The sequence below is a fragment of the Helianthus annuus genome, chromosome 10 (genome assembly GCF_002127325.2).
Source record: "Helianthus annuus cultivar XRQ/B chromosome 10, HanXRQr2.0-SUNRISE, whole genome shotgun sequence".
Classification (NCBI taxonomy): Eukaryota; Viridiplantae; Streptophyta; class Magnoliopsida; order Asterales; family Asteraceae; genus Helianthus; species Helianthus annuus.
In genome coordinates this window covers 794,007-817,247 of record NC_035442.2, presented here as the reverse complement: position 1 = coordinate 817,247, position 23,241 = coordinate 794,007, and the positions used below count along the sequence as shown (strand labels likewise).

At 34.6% G+C, this 23,241-nt stretch overlaps 1 protein-coding gene across 1 annotated transcript; it reads right to left on the bottom strand.

Annotated features, from left to right (window-relative positions):
- Positions 1-14,955: 14,955 nt before the first annotated feature.
- Positions 14,956-16,750, bottom strand: LOC110883765 (transcription factor bHLH93). The gene is made up of 4 exons (XM_022131408.2): positions 16,051-16,750; positions 15,698-15,847; positions 15,358-15,525; positions 14,956-15,216 (listed from the first exon to the last, which is right to left on the bottom strand). Exons 1-4 carry the CDS (start codon positions 16,654-16,656, stop codon positions 15,130-15,132), a joined length of 1,011 nt encoding a protein of 336 aa, XP_021987100.1. The 5' UTR covers positions 16,657-16,750; the 3' UTR covers positions 14,956-15,129.
- Between the last annotated feature and the right edge of the window lie 6,491 nt (positions 16,751-23,241).

Sequence of the window (23,241 nt, the reverse complement as noted above, 5' to 3'; positions counted from 1 at the left end):
TCCCTATAAAATATGTGTACTTGAAACTTGGGATTTTCCCATGTATTCAATATTATAAAAGCATGGTATTTTACTCTGATAAAATATTTCCTAACTACGGTCCTGATGTAAATTCCGCTGCCAAAATGATAAACACCGATACCACCGAAACTGGTCGCGGCCGCCCGTTCCTGGGTAATTAGGGGACGGGGGATGCGACAGAAGGTGGTATCAGAGCTAAGCCACTGATTCAGCCACAGAAGTGTTCTGCAGACAACAAAATTTATTCCATATGTTAGGAAATTAATTACGGAACAACGTGCATATCTGTCTATTATTATTATTATTATGTGTTATTTGACTATTTGTTAGTTTACAGTATGAGCAACCAAGGACCTTCCGACGCCTACCGTCAGTTGTCCAGCTCACCTAGAAACGAAGGCACCTCTTCACAGCCTATCCTCTCAGGGTATCAGCTGACAATGAAGACGGGATATTCGTGTTCAAGGCTCAATCTGAAGAGCCATTCCCTCCTAAGAAGAGAGGATGGTTCAGCAGAGGTGCATATGAACGTAGGAAGAGGATGAAAAAGTTACAACAACAGTGAGTTTTAGCAGTCGCTAAGAGAGAAACAAATGCTCACACCCAGGATATGCTCAATAGAAGTCTAGCAAATTTCCATATCCTAATAACCACAGCTGCAGACCCTAATCTAGAGCAACTCATAGCACCCCAGCCCTTACCACTGTTTCCCACACAGTCAATGGAAATTGAAAATAACCCAGAAAACCAAATCCCAATGCCTGATCTTGACCCAGCTGAGATACCTAGAATACCAGCACCCAATCCCTTAGACCCAGACTACGACTCTTGGTTTGACGACCATAGGGATTACTAGCAACGCTACCCAATATCAGAAGACGAACCCATGCCAAACCTAGCATCCTACCCCGACTTGGACCCTCTAGACCCCTACTATGATAACGACCAATACATCAGGGAAATTCTAGAGAACCCGTACCCTTACCAAGAACCCATACCCCAGTTCCTAAACCTAGTACCAGCCCCTGCACCACCAATGAGCGCAGAAATGTGCAAGAACTCCGAACCTTTGGTGAGGAGATTTTAGAAGGAAGCGAGAGGATGAGGCAGATAGGAGAACGACTCGTCTGGAAGTATGATGAGCGTAATATGGAGTTCTGGATGAACCCATACCAGTGATAGTAATAATAATAATAATAATAGTAATAATAATAATAATAAGAGTAAATTACAAGTTTTATCCTTTATGTTTACATCAAATTGCAGGCGCTGTCCTTTAGCGCAAAAGTTGACAGGTTTTGTACTTAATGTTCCAAAATCTTGCACTTTATGTTCTTTAGGCCAAACCCAGTTAGATATTTTTGTTAAATATGGTCACGTGCAAGACACATGAGAGTGTTCTTGTCATTTTATATTCCCAAGGACCATTGAGTAAATAATTTATGAGAAGGGAGTTTTGTATAAAATATAAATAATAAAAACCTTTAATCTCTCTCTCTAAACTCATTTATCTCTATGTTCTATCCCTTTCTCCTCTTTCTGTGTGGCTGTGAAAAGAATCTGAACTTAATCACAAAAACAAAACAGATACATTGATTCCACTGAAATCCAAATCTACAGTAACAACACAAGATATAATATTTAAAAGAAAAAAATTGAAGGAGTGGAAGAGACTAGGGGTACCCGGATCCGACTCGATTGGACTAAATGGGTGGTGGGTTTTATCTCATCGCTCCTATATGATTTTACCTGAATCTTTTTTTTTACCCAATTTCATATAAGGAGTCCAGATTTAGCAAACTAGACCTAAATCGAGCAACAATGAGTTAATTGAAAGGTTTTCGAGATTGGAATTGGGATTTCAAGGGGAAGATGATGTACAACATCTTGAAAGGATTTATCTTCTGGATCTGGTCCTCTAGGTGAATAATACATTATTTTTTTGGTGCACTGTAACTACAATTTGCTTCTACGCCCCTGAAAATTGATGATCTTTTTTGAAACTAGATCTCTTTCTAATGAAGAATTGTAGTACTCAAGTCAAATTTGCAGATAATCAAAGGATCCATGGTGAACACGATTTCCAGCTGCACTCAAATTCTTAGCTATATGTATAGTAAATTGCCCAAGAACAAATTTATACAATTGCTACAAATAATGGTCTGGCATTGTTTGCAGATGCCAAAGTGATTTGAATCATTCATTCCATTCAAGAGGGTACATCGTCACTCATCATCACCACAACGATGGATACGTCGTCTTCTTCGTTTAACCTCACCGGAACCCTCTTCAGAAAGCTTGATAGAGAGAGAGAGAAGAGAGAGATGGAGGTTGCATCTAGAGAGAGAGATGCAGGTTCACACGAGAGAGAGAGAGAGAGAAAGAAAGAAATAGTTTTTATATTTTTTTTATTTTTTAGTTTTGTACAAATAGCCATTGAATAATAACTCTTTACAAAATAGCCTCTAGAAATATGAAATGACAAAAATACCCTCATGTGCAAGGCACATGACCATACTTAATCAAAAAATATAACTGAGTTAGGGCTAAAGGACATAACGTGCAAGATTTTGGAACATTAAGTACAAAACTTGTCAACTTTTGCGCTAAAGGACAGCGCCTGTAATTTGATGTAAACATAAAGGACAAAACTTGTAATTTACTCTAATAATAATAATAATAATAATAATAATAATAATAATAATAATAATAAAATAATAATAATAATATATAATATGTGTGTATGTTTGAAAAAAAAAACCTAGACGATAGCTACAGATGGCTAATAGTATTGTGATTTTAATTTCAGTTGTATTGTAAAATATAGGGATATCATAATATAAAATAGAGTAAGTCGCAATGTTCTACGATTTTAACCAATATGCGTGTTTTTTGCATTAAATATTATTTTGTGATATTAATACGTGGTAAATGTTTAAAATTCAGATGGACAACGAAGTGAACTAGGAAAACCCGAATAACGATAACCTGAATAACAATAACAATGGAAATCAAGTGGATAACAGTGCCATCCAACACATAGTGGCACAAGGAATCATAGACGCTATGCCATATATTATTAAAACAGTTAGGGAAGCAGATAACAAAAGTAATCATAGTAGTAAACGACCTACTGAACCTGAACACAGCGTAAACAATGGACCCATACTTCAAGTGCCCATTTCCAAAAGAAGAAGAACTATGTCTTATGGTTGTTCTTATAAGGAATTCTGGTCTTGTAAACCAATGGAATTCTCAGGCACTGAAGGGGCCGTTGTAGCCCTACGCTGGATAGAAAAGACTGAGGCAGTCTTAAAAATAAGCAAGTGCACGGAAGAGGATAAGATAATGTTTGCCTCCAATCTGTTTAAGAACTCAGCTTTAGAATGGTGGAACACTATCCTCCAGTCTAGGGGAAGTGACAGGGTTCACAATATGGAATGGGAGGAATTTAAGAACATGGTGGAAGGGAAATTCCGCCCTCCCAATGAAAAAGAACAGATATAAAATAAATTCTTAAACCTTAGAATGACTGGAGTGGATAGTAAGGGTTACACTACTTTATTTTTTGAATATGCTAGAATAGTGCCAACCCTTGCATCACCTGAACTAGTATTAATCTCCCGTTACATCTGGGGATTAATCAGTGAGATTAGGCATGTAGTCAAGGCGGCTAGACATCAAACTATAGAAGAAGCCATAGAACTAACAAACACCTTGACTGATGAATTAGTGCGTACACGAAAAGAGGACCAGAGGCGGAACTTAGCTCAAAGGCTTACCCAAGAATTTCATTATGGAAATTCCAATCGTGGGAAAAATGTAGGTTCTACCTCTGCACCTTATTGTAAGGCCTGCAAGAAGAAGCATTCAGGAAAATGCTCCACCTACTATAATTTCTGCAAAATACCGGGACACAAGGAAGAAGATTGTAGGAAGAAACCTAATAATGGAATGTTCTTCAACTGTGGAGAAAAGGGTAACATCAAACCGAACTATCCGAAACTAGCTCCAGCCACGAACAACATGAATACTAAAAATGCTAGGGTATTTGTTCTGACTGCAGAAGAAGCAAAGATGACCCCGGACGTGATAGCCGGTACGTTTTTAGTTAATAATGACTCTGGTGCGAACCAGAGTTTTATTAATACTTCATTTTGCAAATTTCCCAATCAACCATTAACTAAACTCCCACAAGAATGTCTAGTAGAGACAACAATTAGGGAAACCATTAAGATTTCTGAAGTCTTGCAGGGAGCAAGAATAGAGTTTTTAAATCAAAAGTTTATTGCAAAACCTTTATCCAATGAATCTGGCAGGATTTGATATTGTGTTAGGAATGGATTGGTTAATAGCCAATAAAGCCAGTATTTTATGTGATCAAAAGTCAATCCAAGTAAATTCACCAAGGGGTGAAAAGATCACAATTAAAGGAGATAAATCATCTAGATCCACAAAATTCATCTCTATGATGAAAACAACAAGTTATATAAGAAAAGGATCATTAGAGTATTTGATTTCCATAATCACTAATACTAAAGGAAAAGAATTGAAAGATATTCCAGTAGTATCCCAGTTTCCAGAAGAATTGCCAGGACTACCTCCAGACAGAGAAGTTGAATTCAGAATCCACCAGCTACCAGGGACAGCACCGATTGCCAAAACACTTTACCATTTGGCACCCGCAGAAATGCAGGAACTGAAGAAACAGTTAGACGAATTGTTGGAGAAAGGATTCATACAGCCAAGCTCATCGCCATGGGGAGCGCCGATCTTATTCGTTAAAAAGAAGGACAAATCAATGCGTATGTGCATTGATTACCGTGAATTGAACAAAGTCACGATCAAAAATCGGTATCCATTGCCAAGAATCGATGATTTATTTGATCAATTGCAAGGAGCTCGATTTTTCTCTAAGATCGATCTACGTTCAGGATATCATCAATTAAAGGTACAGGAAGAGGACATTCCTAAGACCGCTTTTAGAACAAGGTATGACCATTATGAATTTACTGTCATGCCATTTGGTCTAACCAATGCCCCAGCTGCATTTATAGACATGATGAACCGAATATGTAAGTCATATTTGGATAAATCCATAATTGTCTTTATAGATGATATTCTCAATTACTCTAAGAGTAAAGAGGAACATGCAGCGCATCTGCACGCACTTCTAAGTTTATTGAGAAAAGAAAAGCTTTATGCAAAGTTTTCGAAGTGCGAGTTTTGGTTAGAACAAGTACAGTTTCTTGGACATTTAGTCAATCATGAAGGAATTCATGTGGATCCCACCAAGATCGAGGCGATTACCAAATGGAAAACCCCTGAGTCACCAACCAAGGTTGGAAGTTTCTTAGGATTGGCCGGTTATTATAGAAGATTTATTCGAGATTTTTATAGAATAGCCATTCCCTTAACTAAGTTAACCTGTAAATCTGTTAAGTTTGAATGGGGACCAAAACAAGAAGAAGCCTTTAGAATCCTTAAGCAAAGATTGACCAACGCACCCATACTAGCGTTACCCGAAGGAACTGAAGACTTTATAGTCTATTGTGACGCTTCTAAGTTAGGTTATGGATGTGTGTTGATACAACTCAAAAGGTTATAGCTTACGCCTCTAGACAACTTAAGAATCATGAAGAAAATTATTCAACCCATGATTTAGAATTAGGAGCTATAATTTTTGCCCTTAAGATTTGGAGACATTACCTTTACGGTAGTAAGTTTACCATTTTCACTGATCATAAGAGTTTAAGGTACGTTTTCGGGCAAAAGGAATTGAATATGAGACAAAGACGCTGGATGGAGATACTTAGTGATTATGATTGTAATATCCAGTATCATGCAGGAAAGGCAAATGTAGTAGTAGATGCTTTAAGTCGAAAGTATCACGAAAAACCAAAAAGAGTAATCAAGGATGATACTGAAAAGTTGAAAGGAATGATTAAGGAAGGCACAAGAATGAACAGATCAGGAAGGCACAAGAATCAGTAATCAAGGATGATACTGAAAAGTTGAAAGGAATGATTAAGGAACTAGAACAAGGAACAGATGGAATTTGGAGATTCAATAAGAAAAGAATGTGGATACCCAAATTAGGAAACCTACGCCACCGTATATTAGAAGAAGCTCATAAGTCTAAATATACGATGCATCCTGGAAGTGATAAGATGTATCAGGACTTAAGAAAGAATATTTGGTGGATAGGAATGAAGAAAGATATAACAACTTATGTTTCTAAGTGTATAACCTGTTCACAAGTTAAAGCTGAACATCAGAAACCCTCAGGTTTGTTAGAGCAGTTAGAAATGCCAGTGTGGAAGTGGGAATTGATAACAATGGATTTTGTTACCAAATTACCCAAAACAAGGAAAGGTAATGATACAATCTGGGTGATTGTAGACAGGCTAACTAAGTCAGCTCATTTCCTACCAATGAAGGAAACTTTCAGTATGGAACAATTAGCTAAGTTATATGTAAATGAAATAGTTTCATTACATGGAATTCCTTTATCAGTTGTTTCTGATAGAGATAGCTGTTTTACCTCACATTTTTGGACAAGTTTCCAAAAAGCAATGGGAACCAAGTTGAATCTTAGCACAACTTATCATCCTCAAATGGATGGACAAAGCGAAAGGACAATTCAGACAATGGAAGATATGCTTAGAGCTTGTGTAATTGATTTCAGAGGTAATTGGGACGATCACTTACCGTTAATAGAATTCTCTTACAATAATAGTTATCACACACGTATCAATGCTGCACCATTCGAAGCACTTTACGGAAGAAATTGCTGAACTCCGGTCTGTTTGGCAGAAATTGGAGAAAAGCAACTATCCGAACCTGAGATAGTGCAAGAAACAACCGACAAAATCATTCAAGTGAAGGAACGATTGAAAGCAGCACGTGATCGACAGAAAAGTTACTCTGATAACAGACGAAAGCCACTGGAATTTTAGGCAAGGTGTTATTGAAAGTCTCTCCTTAGAAAGGAGTGGTAAGATTCATAAAAAGGGGAAAGCTAAGCCCCAGGTATGTTGGACCTTTTGAGATCATTAGAAGACTAGGACCTGTAGCCAATCAGCTACAACTGCCAGAGGAAATGGCAGGAATACATGATGTATTTCATGTATCTAACTTCAAGAAATGCTTAGCCGATGAATCACTGGTAGTGCCTCTTAAGGATATAGAGGTAAATGAAAAGCTTAAGTTTGTTGAAAAGCCTCTACAGATTGAAGACATGAAAGTCAAGAATCTCAAACACAAGAGATTAGTTCTGGTCAAAGTAAAATGGGGTTCCAAAAGAGGACCAGAATACACTTAGGAGCTTGAATCAGAGATGCAAAGGAAATATCCACACCTATTCCCGTAGACCTCGAGGACGAGTTCTAAAACAAGGTGGGGAGGATATAACAACCCTCCAAAATTTATTCCCGACACCCTTAATATATTTAAAATGTCCCTATATGTCATAAAACATACCCCGTATACGAAAACCGGGCCCTAAATACCTTATATAATTAAAAATTAAATAAAAACAAAAATCTGGGGTCGCTCGCGGGCCGCATAAGCCCTTGGTGTGGCCTTCGCGGGGCGCGACAGCCGGTCACCAGGGCGAGCTCCTAGGCTGCCACGTGTCACCATCCGTGTCAAACCTATATTGACGAATCAGCAACCCTAGAGTCTACACCCGTACCTCGGGGGGCGTGAAGCGAGAGACTGCGAGATCAGCACTGTAAATAGATGGCATCGGCTGTTCATTCGAAATCGTTCACACACAAATTCTCTCTCTAATTTCTATATAGTATAAGCTATACTCAGGCATTATACCCCCCAAATAACGAAGTTCTGCCTCGTTGTAAGTATCATAACCCCAGGTTACGTATTAGATACGCTGCCCGATTGATCTAAGGTTCCGTAACGGCTGTCGTGGTTCTGCCCGACGTAGTCGTTGGAATGCCATCTCGGGGAGGGTATTACTAATGTAAACATTGGGTTATTATACTAACGCGTGTGCATTTGTGTAACTAATAGATAATCACCAGGAAATTCTAAAAGCCAACCCTAAGACAACAATGTGAGTAATCCTCCTTTTTGCAAACTGTTTTTACAAAACCTCAATTGTTTTAATTTATATTTAACAGTGATTGAGCATTTGAATTCTACAATTATCGTCGGTATATTGGGGTTTTGTACACAAAATTTGTTACTACATTGTGAGTAGTAACATGACCACAAGTCGGGTTGACAATACCGTGAGTGGTAATTAAAGTAGATGGAAACAAATGTAATTGCGCGACCGGCCTCAATACTGTAAAACGGTTTTACCTGTCTTGATTAAACTGGGACTCACTTACCAGTATTTCCCACTGACAAAATGTTTTTAAACGCGTTTCAGGTAACAAAATGTGAAAGCCAAATAGAAACCAGCTGGACAACACTAAAGGCTTGGAAAAGTGGCTATAAAAATTACCTAAATAAAGAGATGTTTTATTCAAATAAAATACGGTTTATCCCTATAAAATATGTGTACTTGAAACTTGGGATTTTCCCATGTATTCAATATTATAAAAGCGTGGTATTTTACTCTGATAAAATATTTACTAACTACAGTCCTGGTGTAAATTCCGCTGCCAAAATGATAAACACCGATACCACCGAAACTGGTCGCGGCCGCCCGTTCCCGGGTAATTTGGGGACGGGGGTTGCGACAACAGCCGATTGGCACGAATAAAAATTACACCGATTCAACCAATTAAAACAAAACACTACCATAAATTTAAAAAAAAAATCTAAAACGATGGCATGACTATAATTTTACACTGGGGTTAAATCGTAATTACATAGAGGGAAAAAAAGAAAAAGGATGGCAAAAATGTAAATTTGAGCTGAGGGCAAAATCGTAATTTGGCTGGGGAAGAAAAAAAAAACAAACCCAATCGTAAAACTGTAAATTTAACGGGCAAATTCGTAATTTACCTTTACCAATGGTGATTGTTATTATAGATAATTCTATTTACATTTACTTATTGTTTATTGTTGTAATGGAATTCATATACTAATTATCAAATGTTACCTTTCACGTTTAGGGGGTAGGGGCGCCCATCACTCATCACTCACAACTCCCAATCAAGTTCCGCCATGTCATCAAGCATTTTCTTGTTTTTAAATTACAAATTAACAATAAAAACACTAAAGTTATAAGTTTTAAATTTCATTTTATTAATCCTAAATTATAAACTAAAAAAAAATAAACATTGCAAATAAGAAAAACCTAAAAAATTTAAGGCATCCCCCACCCCCACTTTTCACATATCTCGCGTTTGCGTTGAAGTACAATTGACTTAAACGGTTCGTCGAGATTGTTGTGCGGTTATAACAAGACGTTTAAATCACTATTTTTTTCGTTTTCGCTCAAGTGTTGAATATACACCACCTCACGTTTAAGTTTTGCTGCCACAAGTTTTTCTCTTATATCATTGGCTTTGGTCATTTCCACCAATTTAGCCTCTTTGATTTCGGAGATTGACTCTGCCACCGATTCCTTTCATTTACTTGCCGAATCCCCACTTTTCTTGCGGCGCGGCCTTGTCGGTGTATCGTCTTAATTGAGTTCATCTACGGGTTGGTCGTTCAAATTCATTTGGGGCATGTTACCCGACTCGGAAGTAGTGTAGTTTCCGGACTCGGAGGCTTTTGATCTTTTGGGACCTCCTCTTCTTCTTGGAGCCGTCGGCCCACCCATGTCGACCAAGTCAACCGGTACCCACTTCGGGTGATATCTCGCAACCTCTCATGCCGCCAAGTGTGGAAAACTTTTATGCATGTATACCCGGCAATAGTCCTCCATGGCGTTTTTCATGATAGTCGCCTCGCTCGCTCCACTTTCTGGATTTCGGGTCTACAAAAATTAAAAAAAATTATAAAACAGTTTTCTATTTTTTGAAAACTGTTTTTCTGTTTTCTGTTTTCATAAAACTCTTTTTAAAATTAAAAAAAAACAGTTTTCTGTTTTTAAAATTAAAAAACAGTTTTCTGTTTTTAAAATTAAAAAAAACAGTTTTTCTGTTTTTAAAAATAAAAAAACAGATTTACGTTTTTAAAAAGAGTAAATTACGTTTTGGCCCCTGTGGTTATATCACTTTTACTGTATTAGCCCAAATTAAGAATTTTTAACATATCTGCCCCCATGATTTCTATAACTAACCATTTTGGCCTCTAAATCTAGAGATCATGGGGGCCAAAATGGTTAGTTATAGAGACCATGGGGGCTAAAATGGTTAGACTTAGGGGCCAAAATGGTTAGTTATAGAGACCATATGGGCAATTATGATAAAAAAATTCTTGTTTTGGGCTAATATAGTAAAAGTAATATAACCACAGGGGCCAAAAACGTAATTTACTCTTTTAAAAATAAAAGAAAAAATAGTTTTTCTGTTTTTAAAAGAGTAAATTACGTTTTTGGCCCCTGTGGTTATATCACTTTTACTATATTAGCCCAAAATAAGAATTTTTAACATATCTGCTCCCATGGTCTTTATAACTAACCATTCTGGCCCCTAAGTTTAGAGATCATGGGGGCCAAAATGGTTAGTTATAGAGACCATGGGGGCCAAAATGGTTAGTTATAGAGACCATGGGGGCAGATATGTTAAAAATTCTTATTTTGGGCTAATATAGTAAAAGTGATATAACCACAGGGGCCAAAAACATAATTTACTCATTTTTAAAATTAAAAAAAAACACAGTTTTGTTTTTATAAAAAAGGGTACCAACTGAATGAAGCAACCGTTAAATTTACTCATTTTCCGCTTCAAATCGCCCCACTTCGAAGTCATTTGATCCGCGTTTCGTTCCGTTGAACCATGAAGTTTGCCAAAACGAGCTATGACTCGTCTCCAAAGCAAGTCTCTTCTTTGCTCATTCGAATGTATCTTGTTTTCGGAGGTGTGCAAGTATGCCTTGACCAAGGCGACCTCCTCCTCGTTCCTCCATGCTCTCCGAGCGGATGTTGGGACAACTTCAAGTTCTTGATCGTCTCCTTCTTCTTCAAAGTCATCGTCATATTCATCGTCATCGTCATCAAGATGTTGTTTTGGTTCGTGGTACGCACGGGCAAATTGGTGAATAAGGTTGTTATCTTCTAGTGGGTCGACATTGAATTAGTAGGTTTGAAACAGTTGTGTTTAAATTGTTGAGGTTGAAATGGTGGAACGAACAGTTGGTTTTGATACGGTTGTGTTTGAAAGGGTGGAAACGGTTGGGTTTGAAAGGGTGGAAACGGTTGGGTTTGAAATGGTGGGATTGGGTCGGGTTCGTCTTGCAACCGAAATCTCGCCGGCTCGACAAGATTCGCTCAAACCTTCGGTCGTACGGGTTTTTTCTTCGAACCCGAACCTCGTTTGCTTGAACCTTCCATCTTTGAATTGAATTTTTTGAACTTAAAGTTTGTATTTTTTTGTGTTTGAAAGAATGTTTGGATTGAAAGAATGTTTGGTAATTTACAAAATTTTTATTGTGTGTGTATATATATTAATTCTTTAAACAGGTCATGTGGGTAACGGTCATGTGGGTCCAACGTTCATTTTATGAATTTTTAACGCGTATATATAATGCGTTTTCACTTCCACACGTTTTCAAGATTGATGGCGGCAGTGTGCGTGATGGATCCACGCGTGGTGGATGGGGTATACCCCGTCTCCCTTATAAGCAAAGAATTACAAAAAATTAGTGGATTATATATTATAATATATGATATAAGAGAATGTTGCAGGGATGATCTAGTGCGCCTGTGAGGTGAGAGATATGTGAACATAGAAAACCTATTAGAATGATTATCCGGTTTAATATGTCATATGTTTGGTTGCATATATATTTTCGCATGTTGCAAGCTTTTCCCAGTATCATGTAACACGCTTGATCTAGTTACCGGAGACCTCTACCAAAACAGCCTCAAACAAGGTGGCCATACAAATTTAGTATATACTTAGCCATGGTTTGGTTCTTATTGAGATCACATAGCCATGGTAAGGGATCTAATAGCCCATCGGTATCTACTTTAAAGGTGTTGGAAGAAATCAAAACAACCTTCGTAGAAGTCAAGAATAGAGCGAAAATTCCTGCTTTTGAATGGTCGCTTTAACGTAACTTTAAATTTTCAAATTTCCCTTTGTAACTATAATCCTTATATGCTTAATGCTTCTAGCTAGCTGCTTAAATTTTGTTATAAAATTGGTTGTCGTTCAAAAATAAATAAAGGGACAATGGAGAGGGGGAAAGCAATGGAGAGGGGGAAAGCATGTTCAGTCAAAGAAGTGGAAGAAAAAATAGAAGAAACTAGGGTTGTTTACTGTCTTGGTTCCACCTATAAGAAATTGATCAACCATACTTTGTCTATTACAATAAGACACATAAATACAAGGAGAGGAAGCTAATTCTAAGGAATACATTTAATTACAAATATATGCAATGCTATAATGTGGGAGACAATCACTCAAACGATTTTGACTGATTAATGTGATGGACTTGATTTTCTCTTTGGTCATCTTGAGTTAGTCATTTTCCTTAATATGCTCCCACAAGATGGACGACCGTAGGATAAGTCCAATCTTGGTTAACAGTGGATGAGTGTGGTATTTAAGAAAGAGAAGAAGTTGATGAAATTGAAGATGTAAATGGAGATGAAGTAGATGAAACAAAAGAAGATATATTTTGTGGTTTTTTTATAGGGTGAATGAAACAAAAGATGGAAGATTAAAGGTGGAGTTCACCCGAAGAATGATGGTTGCGGCAGTGATAGGATTGTAGGTTTTGCAAAACCTAACTGATATTGATGGAGAAGTTGTGTTTGAAAATGTAACCATGTGTAATGGTGATGTAGGTCGATGGTTTTTTTTAACCTTTTTTTTTGGTTTTGTTTTGTTTTGTTTTTTTTTTTTTTTGAGAAACATATGGATGGAAAATTGATTGTAGGTGACAGAGGGTGGTGGAGTTTGAGGAGAACAGACAGTTATGGCAACAACGAGAGTGAAGGTAGCGTTAGGTATTCTATTCTGATGGTTATGGCCGTGTGTGGCGGAGAGGAGTAATATTGTGATTGTAAGAGATATTACTTGAATATAGAAAGAAGAAAAGAGATTTTGAAATCTACGGAAGAAGAGAAGGGTCGGGATGTTGAAGTGAGAATGGAGGAGAAGTCATTGCTAATTGTAGACTTGTTTAGGAGTGTTGGCTAAAGAAATAATGGTTGCAGGATCAAGAGCTTCTCGGTGGAGATAAGTGCTCTGATACCATATAAGAAATTGATCAACCATATTTTGTCTATTACAATAAGACACATAAATACAAGGAGAGAAAGCTAATTCTAAGGAATACATTTAATTACAAATATATGCAAGGCTATAATGTGGGAGATAATCACTCAAACGATTTTGACTGATTAATGTGATGGACTTGATTTTCTCTTTGATCATCTTGAGTTAGTCATTTTCCTTAATGCCACCTATTTTAATAGAATTTTACTACGATTCGCTAACTATGGTTTTATGAAGAAAAAAGCAAGTCAGTTAAGTTGTCTAAACCGACCAAAATGTCTGGGTTTGACAGTTTGGACCGATGTTTTAAATCGTTTGGTTTACAGTAAATTTTTAGAAATGGTAAGGTGGATCACGAAGTTTATATATAAATCCCGCATATTCCACAAATATTTATGATAAAGGTTGAGCAGTTGGTTCCAATATCCAAACCTTCAATTGAATCATTGAACACAATTTTTCAAACCGAAGCATATAAATCTTAAACCGATCGACCTATTTACTGTGATTTGGATTTGTAGACCAGCTTCAATGATTTATAAACACCATTAGATAGCAATGGAAACGTCCCCTTTTTATATAAGATAAGGGTAGGCTAAACCTAAGAGCCAGGCTTGGACGAGCACTAACGTAAATGATCAGGTCCGTTAGAAAATGTCCCTAAAGAGAGAAAAAAGACATAAGTCACAAATTATTCTAGGCTTGGACGAGCACTAGCGTAAATGACCGGGTCCATTAGCAAATGCCCTTAAAAAAGAAAAAAAAGAAATAAATCACAAATAATACTGGCATAATATTTGCACTCACAACATATAATATAGTTTTAATAATTTCAAAATAAAATTAGTACTTAGTTACGGATTTATATGTAGTGCTTGTCACACTTTAAAACGTTTGATCCTTATAGCTAATATATGTCAATTTTTTTTGTTATCTATATGAAATGATCATTTTACTTATGCGTATTAAACCAAAAAAAATTATCTCATTATTTGTTTGCCCCTCACTTTCGACCCATTTCCTATCACGCCTTTCAGTACCACCCACAATGAATCATCCAAGCGAGTCCTACGTTTATTATCTTTTGGAATGTTCACCTGAATTGGTATTGGTGTGTGGCGTTGAAGTGATAATATCATAATATAATCATCGTTTGTTTCGTATACACATGTTGTAACCAGCATGAATTTTTGTTTGAAAAATAATAATTTGGTTTGTGGGTTTTGAAATTTATAATTTGTATTATGTGGAGTGACTTCAAAAAATGGATTAAGTGGCAATCGAGATTTGAGAAATTGTAGAGCTAGCTCTCCTCCGGTCCAATTGTGGGGAGTAGCATAAACCAAATACTTTAGACAGTCACCCACTAATCAAATCATTTTTGTTAACTCAAACATTTTTCTTAAAAATTTCACTAATCACAATAGAAGTTCGTTGTGTGATGAACAAATTCAAAAAAAATTTAAAATAAGAAAACAATCAAATCTGTAAAATATGATTCGTGCACTTAACTTTGAATATGCATGAGGTATAATAATAAAGTTGATTTTGATAATGAAATCATAGATGGATTGAAGCAAATGAAGTGATCTGATTTGATTTGACGATTAGATAGTTTGTATTTACATGCAAAAAGTAACATAAGCTTTATTGTTATTATTATAGAATAATAGATGACAAAAATGAATCACAAGGCAGCTACATTAACAAAATTACAATTGTATCCCTCAATCACTTAAAATTACAGCTTTAAAGTTGTTATCAGTATCAGGTAATATTCAAGAGTGACTTCACATCACAGACACCTTCCACCATATCCTGCGTTCCTAAATAACGCTTGCTTAATATCATCCGTGTTTAACATCAGTCTTTGCTCCATTTCCTGTAATTTAAATTATAATTATAAAATCAATTAACTAGTTGTTTGTTGTTATTTTTTTTTTTTTTTTTGAAGCACAATGTTAAAATTAATAAAAATAAAAAATTGTTGTTAATTTTATTATTATATTAATAAATAAATTACCTCTGAGCAAGAAGCATGCATGGTGAAATCATTGAAGCAGCTTATGACGCATTGGTGAATCTGGAGGCCCAATGCTTCGAGTGTTGACATTGTGGATATCAATAGTTCTGGTTTACCACTGCAGCATACTTGCACACGTGTATCTGTGTCTCGCCTCTCTACGTCAAACTATATCATCAACCAATACAAATAATTTACATTTCTTTTCTTTTTAACTAAATATTAAAAAACTGATAGCTACTAGCTAGAATTATTATTATTATTATTATTATTATTATTATTATTATTATTATTATTATTATTATTATTATTATTATTATTATTATTATACAAACAGTACCTTTGGTGAATTTCTGATGAATATTTCTTTGGGGGAAGTATCCACATTCACATTCATATCCATATCCATTTGTTGTTGCATATGTTTAATCTTCTGAATCAACTCCTTCATGTAGTCTATTGTGTCGGCGAGTATTGAGGTTCTGTCCATCTTAAATAATAACATTTCAAAAAGTTAGATTCGGTTCAACCTGAACTTAGGGTGTGGCTAAACGTATCCCTTCTCAAACTAACTTTTATGTATGTCAAAGGAAATTATTTTTTAACGGTGGGTCCTCATATGTGTTTTGTGAGAGAGAGAACGGGGGTACGTTTAGCAAATACTGTTATAATTTATCAACAAAGGATGTATACCTTGCTGATCTTGGGTACAACCGATCGAAGCATGGATAGTCTATCGTTCAACCTCTTTCTCCTCCTTCTCTCAGCCATTAGATTTTTTGAAGGTTGCCCTTCAACTTTACCATTCTTGCCCATGTTAAACCTGGTTGGTTTCTCGGGTTCTGGATCCGTACCCATAGCCCCTTGCGGGTAGGGCATTTCCAGGTTACTCATATCATGCACAAAATGGCAGTTTTGTGCATCATCCAACATTGAAAACATAGAATAGTAATCTTGATCATACAATGGTGAAGATTCAAGCTTGATGTTAGTAGGAGACATGTGGTGAAGAGTAGAGGCAGATAATAACTCATTGTCAACAAAAGGGTTAATGAAATGTTGACCATATGAAGTACAATTTAGGGTTTGTGGGTCAAAGGAAAATGGTAAGGAAAAGTCTTCAAAAGAAGAAGAGGTTTGAGAGGTGATGGAAAGGGGTGAGCTTTCAACAAAAGTGGTAGGGGTTGCAAGAAGGGCATTTTGGTCAAATTGAGCATCAAGATCATTGATTCCAAAACCAATGTTTGGATCATACATTTCTTCAAAGAGTCCATGGCCATGGTGTTGGTGGAACTCCATCACTCAGCTTTCTTAATCTAGAACTCTCTAGGATCAATGGGTAGTAGCATATGATGAACATGAAACTTGCACCAAGTGGAGGATGGTGAATGAATATATAGGGGGTATAAGAGAAGGTGGCCCTTCACTCTTAGATTGCTACAACTTTTAAAATATTCATATTTAAAAAAAAATGTACCCTTTTTCAATATATGGCTGTCTTATAATAAAATACATATATATTTCTATTATGTTTTAGAGCAATATATATCGGGTGAGTTCAAACCAGAGCTAATACATTTTGTGATGACTAAGTTTAATGAAAAACAATTTAATTCCAATTTTTTATATTTATCATTATTATTAAAATATTAATTTGTACTTTTAAATTACATGTATTAATAAATAAAAAAATTACACTTGTGTAAATTATTTATTAAAAGTGATTTTAAGAGTAGAGATGAATTACGAAACATATGATACGTATAAACGTTTATTCCTCTGGTCTAAAATACTTGTATTTTGATGACTTTTTACCTTTTCACAAATTGAATATAAGACTTTTTATAGGAACTACCCATATTTATATACACACTTGAAATATAAAAGGACTGAAGGAAAAAGAGGGAATCAACTATTATGTAACAAGTACATAAAATATATACAACTTCAAATACAAAAGGTATACTTCAATTATTAATGTTTAAAGTACTATATATATGATTGTTGAAAAAAAATTTAAGCAATAATAATGCTGCATGTTCTTGGGTTTAATATACTTTGTATTAGATTTTTTATTACACGACAAATTGATAAAAACATTTATTTAATAATTAAATTAATAGAATATATAATTAGTTATTAATTTCATTATGAAGTATCTAAATCAATAATAATTAATCTTTAGGTAACTAAGAAAAAAGATAGGAGATAAAACACATCATACAATAAAATGATTGGACGCTCGCTCTATATAAAAATTATTTATGTATTCTGTATACAAACAAAAACTCAAAACACTTCTGTCATGTTGGCAAGTAAATTAATGGTTCTAAATTCTAAACAATGTTATTATAAAATATTTAGTATCACTTCAAAGTAAAAAGTAACATGAGAACATGAAATAACATATATAATATCAAGTACATATGGCTTTTTTAAGCTGTTTAATCTATCAAGTCCATTAATTTTATTTATAAATAAAGTATATCAAATTTTAAATAACACTAATCTAGTTTTGGTACTAAAATTATATACATAAAATTAAAAAAAAAAGATAAGTAATCTCTTTTTTTCTAACTCAAACACCTACTAAACGTACTTATAAATCTACACTAAAGTAATTCATGAGACTAGCCGTCTCTACTACTTGGAAATAAACACTTTAGAGTCTTTACTCTTTGATACCTCTAGATTGCATGTAGCAATCTCTGAATAAAAAAGATTGTTAGATCAAGTGACTCATGTCACAACGAATGATCTCTAGATCAAGTGGTGGAGAACTTGCATTTCTCTTGAGAGATACAGGTTCGACTTCCATTTGGTGTAAAGTGAGGCACTGGTGGGCAGTGATAGGAGACCCAGGGAAACCTGGGTTGGATCCTTGAGCCAAACGGGTTTTATTGGTAATTTCACCGTCGTGCCTACGGGCGGGTGGGTTACCGGGTTTTCCCCAAGAATTGGTGGTGGACTCGGGTTACTCTCGGAGTACTCCGTTTGTCCAGTGGGTGCCCCGAAAATGCTCGGGATTGAGTTTGTTGGCCGTTAAAAAAAAAGTGACTCATGTCACAATAAGAGTTTAATTATAACTTTTTTAATAATAACTCATGTCAAAAATTGTTGAAATATTATTTATTTACATTTACATTTACATTTAGTTTAATTTGTAACTTCTGTTTATCATATATATATATATATATATATATATATATATATATATATATATATATATATATATATATATATAACTTAGACTGTTTGTTTGCATAGATGATTTATCATTCATGTCCTTTTCAGAAAAAGCTGGTGTAAAAAACAAAATACACAAACGACTCTCAAAAGTCTGAAATTTGACCCCCACTTTGTGTTCCAATTGAAAATGATCAATAAGCTTTCTGGGTTTGTATTTGCTAAGCAAACAATATAGACTTGACATTTTCTTTCTTTCTTTTCTTTTTCGTAAAAATTAATGTTTTTTTTCCTTTTGGCTATTTTGATAATGATAGATCCCAAAGTAAGCTGGTTATGGAGTAGGAACAAATCGGAACTTTTTTTTAACTTGGTTGAGATTTTGTTGAAATATATTAAAATTTACCATGGATTACTACAAATCTAAACTTGTGATGTATATATCTTGTTTATGCTGAATTTTATCACTTAGAGCGTGTAAAAATTGCTGATTATATACAAGTGGAAAGTTGATAGCTGAGTTAGTATGTTTGCAACAAAAGAAACAGTGGTTTGTATTTGTGTCTGCAGTCTCTGTAGGTCTAACTTTGAATACATACGCGTGAAAAGTTATTAATTTGTAAAAATAAATTATAATAACTCTAATTTCAAAGTTTAACATATATAGTTTATATTTGTGCGTGTAAATCTATCTCATGTGTTTGACGGAATGACGCATGCGGTACCTTTAGGACCCAAAAAAAAGACATTGCTTAATATATAACACTTAATTTACTCGGTAAATTACTAAACAACAAATCAACAGTTTGAACTTATGTCTTTTGTTTTCATTTGTATGTCTTTTTATTGTATGATTATAAATTAAACTATAAAGTTAAATTTTTTATATAGTCTTATATAACAAAAGGCAAAGTGACCTTTAACTGCTAACTAATGATCCAAACTGTTCATAATACATTATATAGCTCTAAAGGAATACTTATATGTAGGAACACCATATATGGATAATTCAATAATAATAATAATATTAATAGATAATAATAATTAAACTAATTGACACCTAACCATCAATCACCTAATGATGATTATTCAAAGCTTTTTTAACCATAACCTAAGAGCAATTATTATAAATAATAATAGTAACAACAACAATAATAATAATAATAACAATAACAATATTTTAAATATTATTCTTTTATGAAAGTGCATGTGTTTATATATTTCTTTAATGTATATGTTTACTTTATCAATTATTATTTACACATTTCAAGTGACTTTTAGCAAACTTTCCCTCAAATAGTCAAATTACATACTTATTTTATTTATCTTTAATAGTAGGATGCAGTTAAAATTAAAAAGAAAAGGAATAATGCCCTTGTATAGAAATAAAATTATATTTGCTTAAACGTTTTTATGGTCATTTTAAACTTATCAATATTTATATGGTCGTTTTATGGTCATTTAAAAAAGCAAATGTCATTTTCCTTTCCCATTTTTGTATCATTCTCTTTACGCTTGTCTACAATTTTCAGTTAGGTTTGCCATTTTAAATTCAAAATTAGCTTGCCGTTCATATTTTCAATTTATTTTGCCATTTTATATTTGAATGATATTTGCGAAAGCATTATATCTCCGCATGTAATATATCTTATAAACTTTTAGTTATGTTCTTGTATAATTGTGGATATGCTCACATGATATTATGATCATGTATCTACTATGGCTCATATAGCCCTCTTACTATAATTACATTGGGAGTGTTCATACGTGTTGATGTTATGAGATATTTGTCAAATCTCATAAGGATTAGTGACACATCATATTTACTTTTAAACTCTATTGACACATTGTGTTGACTTTTAAACTCCATACCAACTCGCCAACTTTTAGTAACGTTGTTCTTTGGTCTGTTTCATCTTTTACTAAAATGTTCGATCTTGTAATAGTTAGCGCAACAATTAAACTTCATACACACACACAAAGACATTGAGCCCTTTTGAAGCTTCCTTAACCAACACGTGATGAAGAAGTGACCAAGTGTCATTAAAACTTCAATAATGATGTGCTTGAGCAACTTAGGTGGCCATGCACTAACCTTTTATGTATGGTGAGTGCATTTCCACTTGTGCTAACTAATCATGTACTTTGAAACAGTCTTCTTATGGTTAGTATATCAAAGTACTTGAACAGATCCTTTGTCTTTCACAGATTAACAAATAACCTACCACAAACCTCAAAAGGCCGAGTTAGCGTGAACAAATAAGTTTCAATGGTGTAAATTTCTTAGTATAATTAATTATGAAATCAGCTAGAATGTAAGTCTTTTGTATTGATAAACTAACATAGGTAAACACTTATATTACGAAATATAACATACAATTCTGAGACAAACATATATTGCATCTAGCTAAGGATTTCGTATCTTTTGCACTTGTTATGAGGTTCCATGCTAAAAGTATTGTGTCCTTGCGTGCGTTTGATACCTTAATATTTCTCTTTTGGGGAGTATTTCATCTGCATTTAATGTGGCGTCATTGCTTTGGGCGTACATTTGTAATTGGTGCAGGTGTGCTAATATAGTGGCTTTCTCCTTTAAGGATTTGATTGAGTTCCACAATCATTCTGGCTTTGAAGGGAAGAAGAAAGATGTGCTCAAAGGTCTCATTAGAATCGGTTGTTGGGTGGTTTGGAGAGCTAGGAACGAATCAAGATTCAAGAATTCTGAGGTTAACTTGAATCACATCTTTGGTGAAGTTAAGAGGGTGGGCTTTTTGTGGTTTTCGTCTAGGAAAAAAGGTGTGTCTACGTCTTGGAGTGATTGGTGTAAATTTGTAAATTTGTAATGTTGCTTTTGGTCGTCTCGGTTTGAGTCGGCTTGTGTTTTAATGAAATTTACCTTTCAGAAAAAAAAATAAACCAAGAACACCCTCCATAAAGTCTAGCTACACAACCTTGACAAGACTACTCACCTAAACACATGTATAGCCACATAAAGCATACATGTTCCGATGACTATAAAACGATGTAATATACATTGTTCCAGACTTGAGTTCAAAAGTTTCCTTGCGGGTATCATGTATACATAATTATGATCTTGTATTGTTAAAAATCGGCTTGGAATTCTTATCAACTGAAATTAGACTTTAGACTAACTTGAAATATCAACTACACTTATACTAACTCAAAATGATATCTAACCAAAGTATAATATTACCAATTTCAAATTTCCAACATCAAAATATTATGTATTATATTTTTAAAAAATATAATAGTATATTAATATATACATTCATTTTGGATGTGGGGAAACTAGTATAGGAGTACCTGAATGCTTTTGGAACTTTTCTTAATCCTGTGACTTACTTTCATATTAAAGTATTTCGATGGTAGCCATGAACTTTTTTTTAGTACTTATGTTATAACCATGTTGACTTTGATCATGTGCTTAAATCTATTTATACGCGTTATTTTCAATATAGTAAAATTGTTGAGATATTAGCTGGCACCTTATATAACTTTGACATTTTAATAAGAAACAATTGTAAAAATATGAAACAGAGACAGGGGTGTCCTTGTTAGGAAAGATAACAAACCCATTTTTTCTTAAACTCAATGATTAAGGAAATTAATTAAATAAATTATAACAGTAACGAAAAGAGCCCGTGCATGTACCTTAATATAAAACACAGCTGGATTACTTGGTTAACCATCATTTAGTTAATTTTGATTTCTTCTCCTTTTTGGGGATGTGTATCCCTACAACTTTATATATATATTTTTTATGTAGAGCTAGTCTTAAGTCCCCATCGTTACCGTGCTATAAGCGTGCGTGAGTGTAGTGGCGGACTCAGGAATTTTTTTATGGGGGTGTGGAACATTTTTAAAATTTTTAGGCCCCAAGGTATATAAGTAAAAAAAATTGGTTCGTATCGAGTCGGTTCGAGTCGGGTCAGGTCATGTAAAACAAAAGAATATCAAACTAACTTTATCTCGTTAAAACGGTTCCCAAATTCTTGAATTTGAAAATCCACATCAACGAATTCGGAAGATGTATCAACTTTCCTCTTTAGAAATCGCGCCATAACGTCCCTACTCATGGTTCCTATCGGCTATCACAAACAAATTGATCTATAAGTTCATGGCTCCATAACATATTACATAATGTATCAAGTATTCAAAGCCTAGAAATCATAATGTAAATCACACTAAAAATCATCTAAACATCATATACACCATTAAAAAAAAAAAAAAAAACCCCAAACATCAGGTCTGATCGTATATAACCCACCACAAAAAGACAATATCATCATCATCACTAACAAAATATAAATATATAACCTACCACAAAATCAAATATCATCACTAACAAGAAGCACATGTCTCCCGTCATCGAAAAATCACTTCCGGTGGCTACCGGTTCCGTCCCACCCCACCAAAAATCAACCAAAATCATCAAAAAAATCAACCAAAAATCATCAAAAATAACAAAGAAACTTACCCGTGTTCGATCGGCAGTGATATGATGACTGATTACGGTGGTATGCGGCTGTTGTTGTCGCTGATGTTCTGATCGCTGGCGTGCGTGCAGGGAGGATAGAGAGCGGGAGAGAATATGTAAGGGTTTTGGGCTTGTTTATTCTATTTTAGTTTGAAATATTGTTGATTTGTTGGGTTTGTTTATTGGGCTAAGACTTAGTA

Coding starts and splice junctions, on each gene's coding strand:
- LOC110883765 (XM_022131408.2), bottom strand. CDS start 16,656: ATGGAGTTCCACCAACACCATGGCCATGGACTCTTTGAAGAAATGTAT. Junction 15,848..16,050: donor TTGTACCCAAGATCAGCAAG/GTATACATCCTT, acceptor TTATTATTTAAG/ATGGACAGAACCTCAATACT. Junction 15,217..15,357: donor TGCATGCTTCTTGCTCAGAG/GTAATTTATTTA, acceptor TTTAAATTACAG/GAAATGGAGCAAAGACTGAT.